General features: G+C 41.0%; 1 protein-coding gene across 1 annotated transcript in view; it reads left to right on the top strand.

Annotated features, from left to right (window-relative positions):
• Positions 1–14673, top strand: part of LOC146805930 (retinal guanylyl cyclase 2-like) — a 468140-nt gene that overhangs the window by 277613 nt on the left and 175854 nt on the right. Inside the window, exon 8 of the mRNA XM_085620568.1 lies at positions 5731–5811. Coding sequence (XP_085476694.1) covers positions 5731–5811 — 81 coding nt within the window. The remainder of the gene's footprint in view (positions 1–5730; positions 5812–14673) is intronic.

Consider the following 14673-nt stretch of genomic DNA (forward strand, 5'->3'; position numbering starts at 1 on the left):
GGATTGTAATTGGTAATCGGCTCCTAGGAGTTCAATATCTCATCACAAGAAGGCTTCGCGTGCATGGGATGTTGCGTTCTTCTCTTGAACCTTACAGGTTCAATGGGGATATTGATACTCAGCCCTCTCGATTTTCTGGATTACATGTTTCCAGAAGGAATCAATAAGGAATTCTTCACAAACTTTTGGTGTTACAGCTTTTCAGTCTCCTCTTCCTATCTCAGGTGTACACTATCCATTAGGGAATAACACATCTTTAAACCCTGATGAAGTCCCTTATCGGGATGAAAAGCATTCCCTGGGCTGCAGTTGTGAAGAATATAGAAAAACACTTTTTTGAAAACCAGTACATGACTTCTCCATTATATTGGATCAATCACAAGAATGTATGTGATTGAACAAATTTGGATTCATATTCAACTAAATTAACGCTTATTAAAACATAGAACTTTCTAAGCACTCCCTTTTGTAAGTTATTTCCTTTTGTAAAGCAGCTCAAAAACACCCAACTCCCTATTAGTAAAAATACAAAGAGGGCAAAGCCTTTTCTGTATGGACTAATTATATATGAATATTCCCATTTCAGATGTTTTGGGGCTAGTTTGTATATATGAGTATGTAAAACAGTACGATAGTAGTACTATTTTACGTCCTCAAAAATGCCTTTGCGAATAAGCACCTCCCTTCCCCCACAATCAGGATTTCTGGTCAGAATTACACATATGTAGATGAAATTGTGCAGAGGCAGAATTTTCATTTCAGCATGTGTGGTGGGGAGCAAGTGCACACATTTGAGTACACACACAAAGCAGTACTTTGTGAGGACTCACAAAATCTTTCCTGCACCCACAGAAATAAATACATATTTTAACCTTCAAAAAGTAGATATAACTTGTTTTACATGGGGAAGGAGCCCCAAACACCCCAATGGTCATGAAAACGTTGGATAAGGCATTTCAACCAGAAAATAAAAATATAAAGTGTAAATTATACTTATATTATAGCCCTAAACCCATGAGTTGTGTATGGCAGACATTGGATTAGACTTTCCAGTCATATGCCTGGAAACCAATGGCTGTGCTAGATATCCAAGAAATACACTTGGAAAATGATATGTGAATACCAAATGATGCCAGGAATCTAAGGGTTGATTCACATAAGCATTTATTAGTATGGGAAGTAGTATTTAAGGTGTACTCTTTCAAACACCTTCAATTTAGCCACGTAGTATCCAAATACCTATCAATAAAAGTGCAAAGATGGGACAGTCGTTTCTATTTGAACTAATTGTATATAATGATTCACTGACTATTTCAATTATAGATGTTTGGAGCAAAATGACATAGGCAGAAATAACTACATATGAAAGTGGTATAAGCGTAATATGTTTAGTGCTACAAAATGGCTTTGGGAAAAAGGAAGCATTGGTCTATGTTAGTGTTAGTAATTTGATATAGCTCAGGTCTGGCTCCAGTAAACAGCAGAGTGCAAAAAACGGTCTTATTGCAGCATAAGCTTTGCCTAAAATGTTATGGCATACGGGCCTGGCTGACTGATCCTGAATGGGGTCAGAAACAAAGGATTGCAGCAATACACTGAACTTTGTTATGTCTCATATTACATTGCATATAAGTGAAATATAAGAAAAAGGATATGAAATAATATCATCTTAGGTTCAGTAATCAACAACATAGTCACTGACCAGTTTTAGAGTAGAGTTCTAGAAGCCCATATTTTTCAGGTCTCAGTTCGTGAACAAAAGTTAGAAATTCAGAAAACTACACATCATATATATCCTCAATCAATTTGCATAGATTAATGATTTTCAGAAGATTCACTAACATCATAGGAGTTCACACAGAAATCTATAGAGAATCTCTTCCTATAAACATAGCCCAGTGGATGGACAATAAACAGACATAGATTTCTTTTATTTGTTTTTGTTGTTTCTTTTGTTTTGTTGTTTATTTTAATAACTTGTTTTTTTAAGGTGTCCATGCATTTCTTGGGGTATGTTAATTTGCATTTCGGGAGGGGGAGTAGACCAAGCTGGTGTTGGGCTGTTCCATGTATTTTGTATACATACCCACTGTCTTTCAACTCCCCCCCCCCCCACCTAAGGAAGGGAAAAGTATTCTTACCTTGGTCTCTCCTTCTCAAGACATACACCAGAAATTTCTGCAAGCCAGTGAAGATCTATTTCTTCAAGCATTTGGACCATCATGACAATAAGGTTTATGGTGGCATGTTCTCCAAATCTCTTGCTTAATCAGTTCTCTGCATTTGCCTTCAGCTGTCTTCGTGTGTTATCATAACACTGAAAAACAAACAAACAGTGGAAAATACACTATTCTAGTGTTTTCCAACACTTCTAAATAGTGCCTGTGGGCACAAATGTCCACAAGTCCTGCCTAATTCAGTTTTACAGAATGTTCCCTGGCAGATTGTGTTTTTCTGCGTCTACAGTCACCATAGGTATTCAAAAGTATTGTGAATGAGATCTATGGTTATCGCATTGATAGGTAATTTCACGGTGAAGAGACATGGTAGTATTCAGAGTTGTCGCATCAGGAGTGGGAAATTATGGTGGGATGCGGTGTGTGCATAACTAATTGCCCTGTAATTCCTCCATTTTATATAGATAAAACATGTTGTTAATACAGGTTTGCACTGCCTAAGAATTGCAATTTGCAAGTAATCTTTTGTTCTACGATGGAAAAAATATTAATTGTTAATCCTTGCAATTACAAAAGAATGTCTCTTTTTAAAGAGAGGACTATCTGAATTATTAAAAGAATTATATTGTTTTCAAGAAAAATACATCGAAAAACACAAACTTTACACCAATAGAGATTGAGAGTTTGTGATAAAAGTACAAACACCTATCTGTTTGAGCTATGGCAGCGTATGTCACTGGATGCAATTAGGGCAGTGTCTCATCTGTCCAGAAAGGAAATACTTTGCATGTTTTTTTTAATTGCAGAGTTTTATATAGCGCGAACTTGACCCAAATCCAATCAGCTATCAGAGCGCTTTACATAGCACCAGTTACGTTACATGAGGACACACATTCATTTTTTGTTAGGCATGGGGAGATTGAGTGATTTGCCCTAAATCACAGGATGTTCAGTGTCGTTACTGAGACTCGAACCCAGTTCCCCAGGTCTGAGGTCGAGCACCCTAGCCGTTAGGCCAACTCCTCTCCCCGTCATAAGAGAAGTCACTGTGACCAGAACAGTATGGATAAATGTTTTATCTTTTGAGTTGTATAGTGGACAAGAAAGTTAGGGAACATTTTCATTATTGTTGTATGTTCCATTGTTTATCGTCATGTCTTTGAAGTAACTAATGAACTTAGTTATAATGGACTTGAAATATTCATCACATATTTACCGCAAGTCAGATATTAATGGGAAAATAGATCATCCCCTCTGAATGGATTACCAGATTTAAAGTATTGAAGCTTACCTCAAGATACCTAAAGATATGTGATTTAATTTACAGTGGTTTTTATCATACTATGCATAGTGTCATTCAATTTAATCTGACTGGATGTTTCAGTAAGTTTCATGATTGGCATTTTAAAAACTGATCTGCTGGTCATTAATTTTCATCTCGTCAAGGTCAACTCAGTCCTGTTGTGACCTCATTCTGAAGTCACAACATTGAGCAGGATTACATTGGGTTGTGGTAACATCTGTTATTTACAGTGCTTAGAAAAGATAGAAGTGAGGCATGAAGCGCCATTTACATTCAGACTGATGCCCAAGAGGCTGATCGCAGAGCAGTGAATCCCTTTGCACTGTGATTAGCTGTGACCAGTCTCCTTCCTTGCTGTGGGTGGTATGCTGAAAGCCCTTGCAGTGCAAGGGGCTGTTTGCCAGTATAACAAACCACCCACCTCAGTAATATTCATTGGAGGTCTGCTGTCTAACGGGGTCTTCCATACCAGCATTTACAACATTTCACAATGAGCTGCAATTCAAGTTACAAACATTATTCTGGTATATCTCAGTTAAACATTATATTTATGGGAACGGGAGACAGATTTTTGATGGGAAAATTGATCCTTTCCTCCTAATGCATCATGAACACAAATGGTATCCTAGTACCCTTTCTTAAATAACCCCTATAGCGGGAAACTGATACCTGCCAAGACGTCCAGTTTTTGAAGACCCTCAACCACACTTTTAGTGGAATGCTTGCTTCATCATTGAGTCTACTCCTGGTTCCTATATACCACGGTGGGCTCAACCATCATCCAGGGAGCACTTTAGATATCGTGAATCACATACATTACAAGGAAAGGTTCCTTGTTTGGTGAGGGGCCGAGAGGAACTCTGTGAGGGAGTACACCCTCCCGTGGATTAACACTGTGTCACTATAAGTACTCCCTTGATGAACCAGTCTGCCATTAGAAAATGTGGCTAACTGGAACAGTATGTTGATGGTGGATAGATGGTATGCCCTATTTGAAGTATTTAACACCACCTATGTGTGGGGAAGGAAGCACGTCCTTTTGTCATTATATTCCCTCACACACCCTAGTGGTGTCATGCTTCATCATTGGGACACCCCGACGCCTAGAAGTCAGGGTGGGCTCGACCGTTTTTTCAGGGAGCGCTTACTGAGATAGTATTTGGCCAGGGGGATAAAGATTAAGAATCAATGTCAGACCCCAGTTTCCCTTTATTCTTGGGTCTGGCACTGATAGTAAAAACTAGAAATTAGGGGTTTCTAGGGATATTGTGGTCCTAGGACCCTATTGCCAACATGTTTCTGTCCCTTGCTGCCCCATAAAGGGTGCTTAGACTTTCTTCAGGGCGTGAGCCCCCTGGAAAATTGGAATAGTAAGAGGGTTTCCCTATACTACTTCGCGATAAGGGCAGATAGCTGCTCCTTATAAACGAGACACTTGTCGTCAGAATCACTCCATCTGTAGGAAAGGAAAAAGAGGGGAGACAAGACACACAAAGTACAAAACTCGTTATATCCTAATTAGCAATTGAATAAATTAAAATATACTGGTGTTCATATCACCGTGTTCCACACATCATTATACGTGAGAATGAACACCAGTATATTTTAATTTATAACAAAAGGACGTGCTTCCTTCCCCACACATAGGTGGTGTTAAATACTTCAAATAGGGCATACCGTCTATCCACCATCAACATACTGTTCCAGTTAGCCACATTTTCTAATGGCAGACTGGTTAATCAAGGGAGTACTTATAGTGACACAGCACTTTAGATATCGCCTAACTGGGTTGGGAAAGACAAAAATACATGAGAGTCACTCTAGTTCCCTTTTATTGATAGATGCCCTTGGTATGGTTAAAACAAGCTCTTTTTGATGGCTTTGCATTCTTTTTAATAGCAATTCACAAAGTGGTTTTACAAGGAAAAACAGAGCAACATTCTCTAACCCTGCACTGAAGTTCCATTCATTAATTTGCAGTCCTTTATGTGTTGTGTCATTTTATTTGACTTTCACACAGTTGTGTGCACAGTCTTTCCTAATGCAAAGCCTTTTGTACACCAGGCCTCTACAGTCTCAAATCCAGAGTATTAAACTGGCCAGCTCGTGTCAGCTCAGGACAAGTCGAAAGCCATTTAATATGAATTTAAAAAACGGTTCTTCCCCTAAAGGGCTTTTGCTCATAGAATGCAATTCTGACCATTTCAGAAAGTGTTGGTGTATTATTATATTTTATGTTTTGTCCAACAGGGAGATTGGGTCTGGCTGAAGAAATTTGAACCGGGTGTGTACAGGGAGCTGAGACAGAGTTCTGCCAGCATTCTAAGAAAGGTATGACCACATTTTAAAAACTAGTCCTAATGCTATAATTGTTCCTGTTACACACTCGCAACTTCTCTTTTACTGCACAGAATTTAATTTTTAAATCAAATCCATTATATTTCCATGTGTTGATATTGACTGCTGTGGCATGGTGTAGACTTTTTTATTTTTAGGAAGCTGTGATACTGAAAGAATCCCACGCAAGAGAATGTGACATAAAATGTCACAGACGTGTGCCAAATTCAACTCTTTAATGAGTCCCACAGAGAACTCAATGTTGCTGGAAATGTCACTTATATTATGCTTGAAAATGTTGCCTGTCCAAAGACCTAGTACTTTTTAGAGTCATGTACAGCACTGGAGATTCACAAAAAGGCAAGAGTGAATTTGGAAGTTTTTATCCATTTCATTGAAATTTTAAAACAGTCACTAGAGGTGTTGTCATACATTTATATTTGATTATGCATGCAGATAACTATACTACAAATGGAAGCAAATAAGATAAGTATTTAAAATATTGCAAAACATTGCTTTATTCTTTTGTGTAAAACTAAGGTGTAGCAGGAAAAACGCAGAAGTCAGCATTTTAGAGTAAATCGCGAATTAAATTAACTTAAAACAACGTGTAAAAGGTGATAACAAATAATGAATCAAATATGCTAAAAGGTTTAAAAAGTGTATTTTAGAGTCCTGTTGGTACAGTTATATAAATGGCAACCAAACAAAATTGGACATTTAGTACATATAAAAAATATGCCGGGTCTGGTGGCTTAGAGGGCTAATGCATCCAATATAGAGGCTTGTGTTCAACCTTCTAGTCACAGGTTCAAATCAGTGAGTCCACTCAGCCTTTTATCCTTCTGTGGTCGATAGAATGAGTACCATAGAGCTGGGTACCAATAAACATCTGTTACTCAGCGCCAAGATACCCTTCTAGGTGAACGTGCGTTTTACACATATGCATGTTATTGCCACATGGAGGGCCAATGTAAGGCTTACCACTGTGATTGCATCTACTTTGCAGTGGTCGATGTGTTTATATAGCACAAATTTCATTACAAAGCAACAGAGCACTGTACAGCAGTGAAATCTTCAATAAAGGCAGGAGAGGGGAGATGAGGGCTGTGAGAGAGTTAATCAAGAGCATTGCCTGAAAATGAATATTTTGTTGGAAAGGATTGTGGGGAAAGTCTTTTGTAAGGAGTAGTAAACACCTTTTCGAGAGTCCCTGGCCAATCAACCATTACTGGGCTGGATCATAAGATTCAGGGCCAGTTACTTCTGGTGTCCAATAGCGTCTCTGTACTATTATACCCAAAACTCTTTACCAGGTTCACCCCTTTGACACTTTACTATCAGTGGAGTGTGGGCGAGCTCAAGGCTTAATAAGGGAGTCAATGTGGGGTTAGGGATTGAGACCTCAATAAACATTAAATACAAGGTAATAAATCGATGCACTGGCAATACGTTGGATTAGCAAAAGAAAAGTACTTTATTGCACACAACTAGAATTACTATGCAAGGAGACAAAGGGGACTTTCTTAGTAATAATTGGATAAGTGCCCACTGGGATTACAGGGAAAGTCTCTGAAGATATAATGATTATCCCATAGTCTTGTAAGGGGTAGCAATTATATCACACAGACCAGACCCTGGTATTTAACTCACCGATAATCACTGGTTATTCCCTTCTGACCACTATGGGATCACTCAGGGTCAAATTCACCGCACCTGATGTCCAAGTAGGTTTGTGCAGTCTCTTTGGTAGACCATGCCTGATGTGACGCTGTCAGTAGTTGTGATCCTGATCTGGGCCTTTGATCCTGACCCTGCCATGAAGTGAGGCTCTGACACAGGCCCAACAGATGAGGCGCCATAAAGAGTGCTGTTACATGCAACTTTCCAGTAGGTAGAACCAGTCTGTTGAGTGCACACTGCAGGAGGCGGAGTCAGAGGTCATGTGGATCTTGCTGCTTGAGTACTTTTTTGGCCTAGTTGCAACCTCCCACCCCAAACAAGCAGATGCCCACCCATGCTCTCAGTGGTGGAGCTCCTCGGGCTGGTCTTGACTTTTCCTAGACACTTCTTGAGAGTCTGACCACATTGGGCAATCACAGCTTATTGTAGCACTACAGCACTTCTTGGCACTACTCTTCCACTTGGAACTCACCTTCAGTTGAGTTCTAGGACACCATCAATCATAGGAGGCCAGTGTGGCTATTTTAAAGAAGGGATGTTGTACTGCTGATCTCATGCTCTAGTTCTTTGGTGTGGGCTCATGTGTTCATGCAAGGGCACCTCCACTGCTCCACATCAGCAGTCAGTCATCTCTTTCTCTCACAAAGTTGGATTCAGGCAGCCTCTCCTGGCAACCTAGTTGGATCTTCCCCAGGTTCATGTCCCAAACCTGGCAAGGGTATTTTGCACAAACAAAAGAGGTAACAGTTCCTATGGCGGGCAGTACCAGTATGGTATATTGCCTGATGGGTGGAGATAGAGTGATAGGGAGAAGGTTCGTGGTAGTGTCTGTAGTGTAGGCCAGATGCTCCTAGACGGTATTCAAAGTGCCCTCACACACCCTTGCGGGTGCAAAGCATCATCATAGGGCGTTGCTCCTCGTGGGGGTGGCGCTGCAGTCCCTCACGGGCCCTTCAAGAGGGCTCTCTGTATGAGATCTTTTGTTGGAGTAGCCGTAGTTGTGCGTGCGGGTGTGTGGGGATGGTGGGTGAAGTGGTGAAACTAAAAAGACCCTCAGGTACCCCAAACGGTTTATTAGTGAGTCCATCGGGTCTAGATAAAATCTAACGGGGAGTGGTGCCTAGATAGCACTCTAATGAGTAGGGGAAAGGATAGGTGATCATACTGCTCTCAACCCGTGTGTGAGGGCAAGGGTGTGTGAGGGCACTTTGAATACCGTCTAGGAGTATCTGGCCTACACTACAGACACTACCACGAACCTTCTCCCTATCACTCTATCTCCACCCATCAGGCAATATACCATACTGGTACTACCCGCCATAGGAACTGTTACCTCTTTTGTTTGTGTAGTTAACTTAGGAGCTTTGGTACAGGACCTACTTTCTAACCCTTGCTCCTTGTCCCCCCTTAGTGTGTTTACTAAGGGTATTATGCAGCCAGTACCCCAACTCATGAGCTCAGAGGATTCTCCTGGTCACTTGTCTGGGGCCCCAGACTGATTGGAAATTAAATGTCCCATCTTGATACCGAAGTTGTGGACAGACTTTGTGTATTCCAGTAGGTGAGTTCTGTGACTGGTTTTAGGCAGTTCGGCATCCTTGTGATTTTCACACAAACTGGTCCACACATGAGTATGAGCAGGGACATGGGGTGGAGCTTAGAGTCTCCTCTTGGGTGAAACACAAAACAACAATACTAAAGATTTGCAGGCTGTCCCACTCACCTACCAGTTACCCAGCAAGGTACTCCCCGACTTTAAATGGACACACTGTCTCCTCTCCTAAAACTCTCCTGCCTGGCCCACTGAAAAGATCCGTAGAATGTCTGAAAGGACACTCCAATTCACTTCAGTTGTAGGGACCCCCTCTCTCCCTCCAGCTTAGATACCAATAGATTTCGCCATGTTCAAAATGAAAGACGGTGTGGCCATGGCCACATACACTGCAGATTATTCATGCACACCTCTAACTCATACATATCTGAACACATGCAACTCATCTCACATATTAATGGGCAAAGGTCCTGTTTGCGTTGACAGGTAGACAATGGAAAAAGGTGGAAAATACTGGTAGGCCCTCTCCACAGCAGGTAACAGGTAAAACCACCTGCCCTACTTACTAAAATTGGTATTACTGCCACCACTATGCTCCTCTACACCCCAGAGAAGTGACTGTAGTCACACCAGTGCAAAGAGGATGCAGATAGTGAGCCCCTCTGACCTCAAAGCCCCACTCTGGGTCTTCTTTCTTTTCAAAACAGGACTCACTTCATGTGTGATCATGACGTGCACTTAGGAGGGGGGTCATAACATCCTGCCACGGTGAACTCAGGGCAGGGTGACATGCTCTCCAGAGCCATTTAGATGGATCCTTCTCAATCTATATTGAATATGAAGAAGAAGCATGTAAGTGGCAAATTTATCAAGAAACATTATGTCATGTTTTTCCTGTTTAATGATTTTGCAAACTTGTCATATTCTTAACAAAAAAGAAGACAAATGTTGACCAGCATTTTAGTAAACACAATACAATCTGTCTCATACCATTTCTTATTTCTCAGATTGTTTTCAATTAAAATGAATTCCATTGTATATCATAGCTGATGTGTTGTGTTTTAGACAGAATGTACAAGCTAGATCGTGCATCTTGTACTTTGATAACACAGTCCAATGTGCAGAGCGGTTTAATAAAATACTAACTTTTCTTGAAATTATATGATTTTTTGCATTCTTGATTTGCTGTGTGTGACTTGTCCATCTACTCTTAAAGTAGCTTTGGAATGCTTTCACTTTATTGAATGTTTGACATACACTTAACAAATTAAGGTTATTTCTTTTGTTGAGTGCTCACTTCAGGGAGCTGAGGTTGGAGGAGGGCGACCGAGGTAAGCAAAAAGTAACACAATCAGGGCACCACATATTTTAAGGTTGTTAAGCCTAGCAGAAAGTGATGGAGTTTAGCTTCCTTCCAAACTTTTGCCAGTTTGCTTCTTGTCAGAGATCTAATATAGTGAGGAGAAAGACCTACTTCAAAATCTTTTGCATTTATGCTGGTGAATAGTAGGCTGGTTTGGGAGACCAACTGTTAGAAATTGGATTGTTGGTTGACTGGGGTTGTGAGCTATGGTCAAGCAACAGCCACAATCCCTTGCAGGGCAAACCCCCAAAAAGTCACCAAATGAACCTGCGCTTAATACTGGGTAGCTCGCACAAAAAGCAGTCAGGTTTAACTTAGAGGCAATGTGTAAAGTATTTATGCAGCACACAAACGGTAATAAAGAGAAAATACAACACAAGAAAAATCCCAAAATAGTTTAGAGAAATAGAGTACATTTTCATAAATTATTTGACACCAAAAGGATACAGATCCAATCAGTAGAACTGGAGTTAGGATTTTTTAAAATTTTTAGTGAAAGCAAATGATCACATTGCCAACTGCAGACATGTAGTCGTGTGAGACTGGGCCAAAGTCGAAAATATGGCCCACTGTGATGGAGTGGATTGGGCCCGGTTAGTGCTTACCTTCAGACTTAAAGAAATTCTTGGGGAAAATGTTCTGTGACGTTAAAGTTCAGCAGGCCAAGGCTGAAGGAGGTTTCCAAAGAGGGACTGACATCGCTGGATAGCCTTGGGTTGCAGCCGTGATGAAGATCTCTACTTTCGGACTTAGCAGTCGAGGTGGAAGTAAAAAATATCCAGTGGGACGAGGAAGAGGGCTGTAGCTGAAGACAGTTCCACAAGGTTGGATACCCCTTTGGCAAAGGACCAGTGAAACTGATTTGCTGCTGCAGAGAAGAGCGTAGTGGGAGAAGCCGCAAAGCGAATCTGATCGGCTATGCACCATGGGCAGATAGGCGAGCAGGTTGGTTCAAGTCTCCTCCTGGTTCTCAGAGCAGTTTTTAACCAAAATTGTTTTAAGTCCTCACTTTTGGATTTTGGCTATCTGAGCAACTTTAGCACCACTGCCAAAGGTCCAGGACTGGAGGTGCACCACTCGGAGGACCAGAACTCTCTCAGGCTCGGTTCAGGTGTGGGTTCAAGATGGAGCAAGCCTTTTGCGTCTCTGTGGCTCTGAACAGGAGGTCAGTAAGCTAGCCCTTGTGAGTCACTTTGTAGATCTTGGGACAGTTAAAGATACAGTCCTTGTCCCCAGGCAGAAGGTATCAGAGCAGCAGGACAAATAGAGCACCATTCCAGCAGATTGGATGTCCTTCCAGCAGCACTGCAGTTCTTCTTATAGGCAGAGTATACACAGGTACAGAAGGTCCAGAAGTGTACCGAAGACTGGGTCTGCAGGTCTTATTTTTATACCATGGTGCTTCTCTTCTGGAAGGGTGGAAAGCTTCTGGAAAGGTTATTTGAAGTGCATGGAATTCCCTGACACCCCTGTCCTGGCTCCAAGATGGCTGCAGTGACAATACAGGGTTGTTAGGGCATTTGCGTGAAGGGAGAACACAGGCTATTCAGGTGTAAATGGGGCTGTGCTGGCTCCCCCCCATCCTGTCTGCAGATGGATCACTGAGGCACACCTAATCCCGCTATTGTATGACTGTCTGGGAATAAGTCACAACCCCCAACTGTCAGCTACACCCAGTCATGTGACCTAAGATGAGCTGCATGCACAAAGGACTGAGGACAGAAAAATGCCAACTTTCTAAAAGTGGCATTTTCAAAATTGTAATGTAAAATCCGACTTTACCATTATAGAGGGTTTATCATTACAATTTCATAGGTACAAAACATGATATATCGACCTGCTCCCAATTAGGAATTACAGCTTAGAAGGAATCCCCAATGTTATCCTATGGGAGGGATAGGCCTCACAGTAGTGAAAACGAATTGGGGAGTTTTTCACTACCAGGAAATGTAAAACTTAAAAGTACAAGTCAAACCTTTTAATTACACAGTACCCTGCCCTATGGGCTACCTATGTCCTACCTTAGAGATATCTTATATATAATAAAAGGGGAATTTAAGGCTGGCAAGGGGATTTAAATGCCAAGTCGGCATGGCAGTTTAAACTACACTCATGCTGTAATGGCATGCCTGAGACATGTTTTAAAGTGCTACTTAAATGGGTGGCACAACTGGTGCTGCAGGCCCACTGATAGCATTTAATTTACAGGCTTTGGGTATATGGTATACCACTCTAAGAGGGACTTATAAGTAAACTACATATGCCAATTAGGTAAATGACAATCAAACCATGTTCAGGGGAATGAGCACAAGCACTTTAGCAATGATTAGCAGTGGTAGGGTGCACAGAGTCCTAAGGCCAACAAAAACGAATTTCAGCAAAAAGTGGAGGGAGAAAGGAAAACTGTTTTGGGTTGAACCTGCTGAGAGGGCTGAGTTCAACACCAATCATAAGTGTCTCGTGACCTGGTAGTATTATTTCATTAGAAATTAAAATATATCACAGGCTAAAAGCCAGTCTTTGTCTCCCACTGCATGTCAATAGTGCTCAAAAACGTGCCAAATATAGTTGTTGATGGTGCTCACATAATCCAAGGTTTGCTCGATACCTTATATAGAAGACAAACAGGGACTGCTTTGCAGACAGAGAAACAAAGCAAACTGTATATTAAAAATATATTGTTCTAGAAATGACAAATGTAAAATGCAAATGTAGTGGATGTCTGGTTAACTCAACATGTGCACATTCATTTCAGATGGGGCCCCAACCAGTTTAGCAAGGTAGATTGATTAAGGACTTTTACTGCTGTGCATTACAAGATATAGACTGACTTTTGACCTGTGCTACATTTACAAGGCGTGTGGATCCTCTAGTTGAAAAGGCCAGGTCCCGCCACAGAAAGGAGCAATTGGAATTTAACATTTTCAGTTTATAAAGGGTATGGGACTAGTCAGGTTCCATGTTTCAGGTTCCACGTTCAGTGGTTAGATTAATCAGAAATGAAAGAAAGGAGTACAGTGCTTTAATGATGTGATCCATGTGTTTAATTCTGAATTTAGGTGGGAAAAATAGTTCCTGATTTAGCGTTTAGCAGACAGGTTACTCCATCACAAATGTGACTGCATTATATTCAATGGCACCGGTAATTCAGTGAATGGGATATCCATCACATTTGTGATGAAGTAATCTGTCTGCCGAACTCTAAATCACGCCTATAGTTTTAATCTGCTGACGTTTCTCAAGCATCTGTACTATAGGCCTGTATGCATACCATTGAAGTGTGCCACTCTGAACATGAGCGATATCCTCTCAAGAAGCTGTAGGGAGAGTAAAAGACCTCTCTCAAGCCTTCCTTGATGGAAGTTACATTTAGAACCCACATCAAAATGAAGCCTGATGGACAGATCAGAGTCAATGGTGGCACCCGGATTGTAAGACAGGTTATCAAACGTGAGGTTAGACTTCATAAATGTGCCTTTGGGAACAGAAAGGGAGATAAAGTCATGAGGGCAGGTAAAAAAAAGATCATGAGCGTGGATTAATTTCGGTACAAGTGACTGGCAATTATTCAGGATTCAGTTGGCAACAGGTTGGCAATCCTTATCTCCCTCAAGAAGCCTGACATGGAGATGGGCATCATTGATGTACATCTGGTATCTGATATTTGTGTTATCTAGTCTAACCTTGGCATGTTTACATATGAATAGGTGGGTGATATGGTAGATAAAGATTGAGAGAGTCTTGTAGCAATTGACATTAATGATCCATTGCTGAATTTAGAAAATGTACATTACCGTCAATGCCATTTCTTCAAATTAACAATGCTGTATGACTACAGTGTGGATAACAGCTGATAGATCCATCAGGATCCCAGCACAATAAAGTATTTGATCTCTTCCACTGAGCAGCTGTCCTCTTCCACTCATGAAAATATTTTCTCTACTTTGAAAAAAAACATAGGCTTATGTGATTCTTGGAGGACATAAAGCTGCACATAGATAAAAGTTCCTAGTAATTTGGTTAAAGGGTACAATCTTGATGGTCTGAACGTTTGTTAGGGCTGCTGAGTAGACATGGGGCTTTGAGTAGTAGGGTGATATCTATATGTTTGACTTTGAACTTCACTTTGGAGTTAGGCTTGGGAAAACAGAGTTGCTTCTGAGCTTAATCACTCTTGAGTTTCAGAAGGCATATTGTGAGAAGGTTTTTGGGGTCTGTTAGTATATAGCCGACATCTTTTTCTTTTATCTTTTTCTTT

This window comes from Triturus cristatus, chromosome 8, assembly GCF_964204655.1.
Source record: "Triturus cristatus chromosome 8, aTriCri1.1, whole genome shotgun sequence".
Lineage (NCBI taxonomy): Eukaryota > Metazoa > Chordata > Amphibia > Caudata > Salamandridae > Triturus > Triturus cristatus.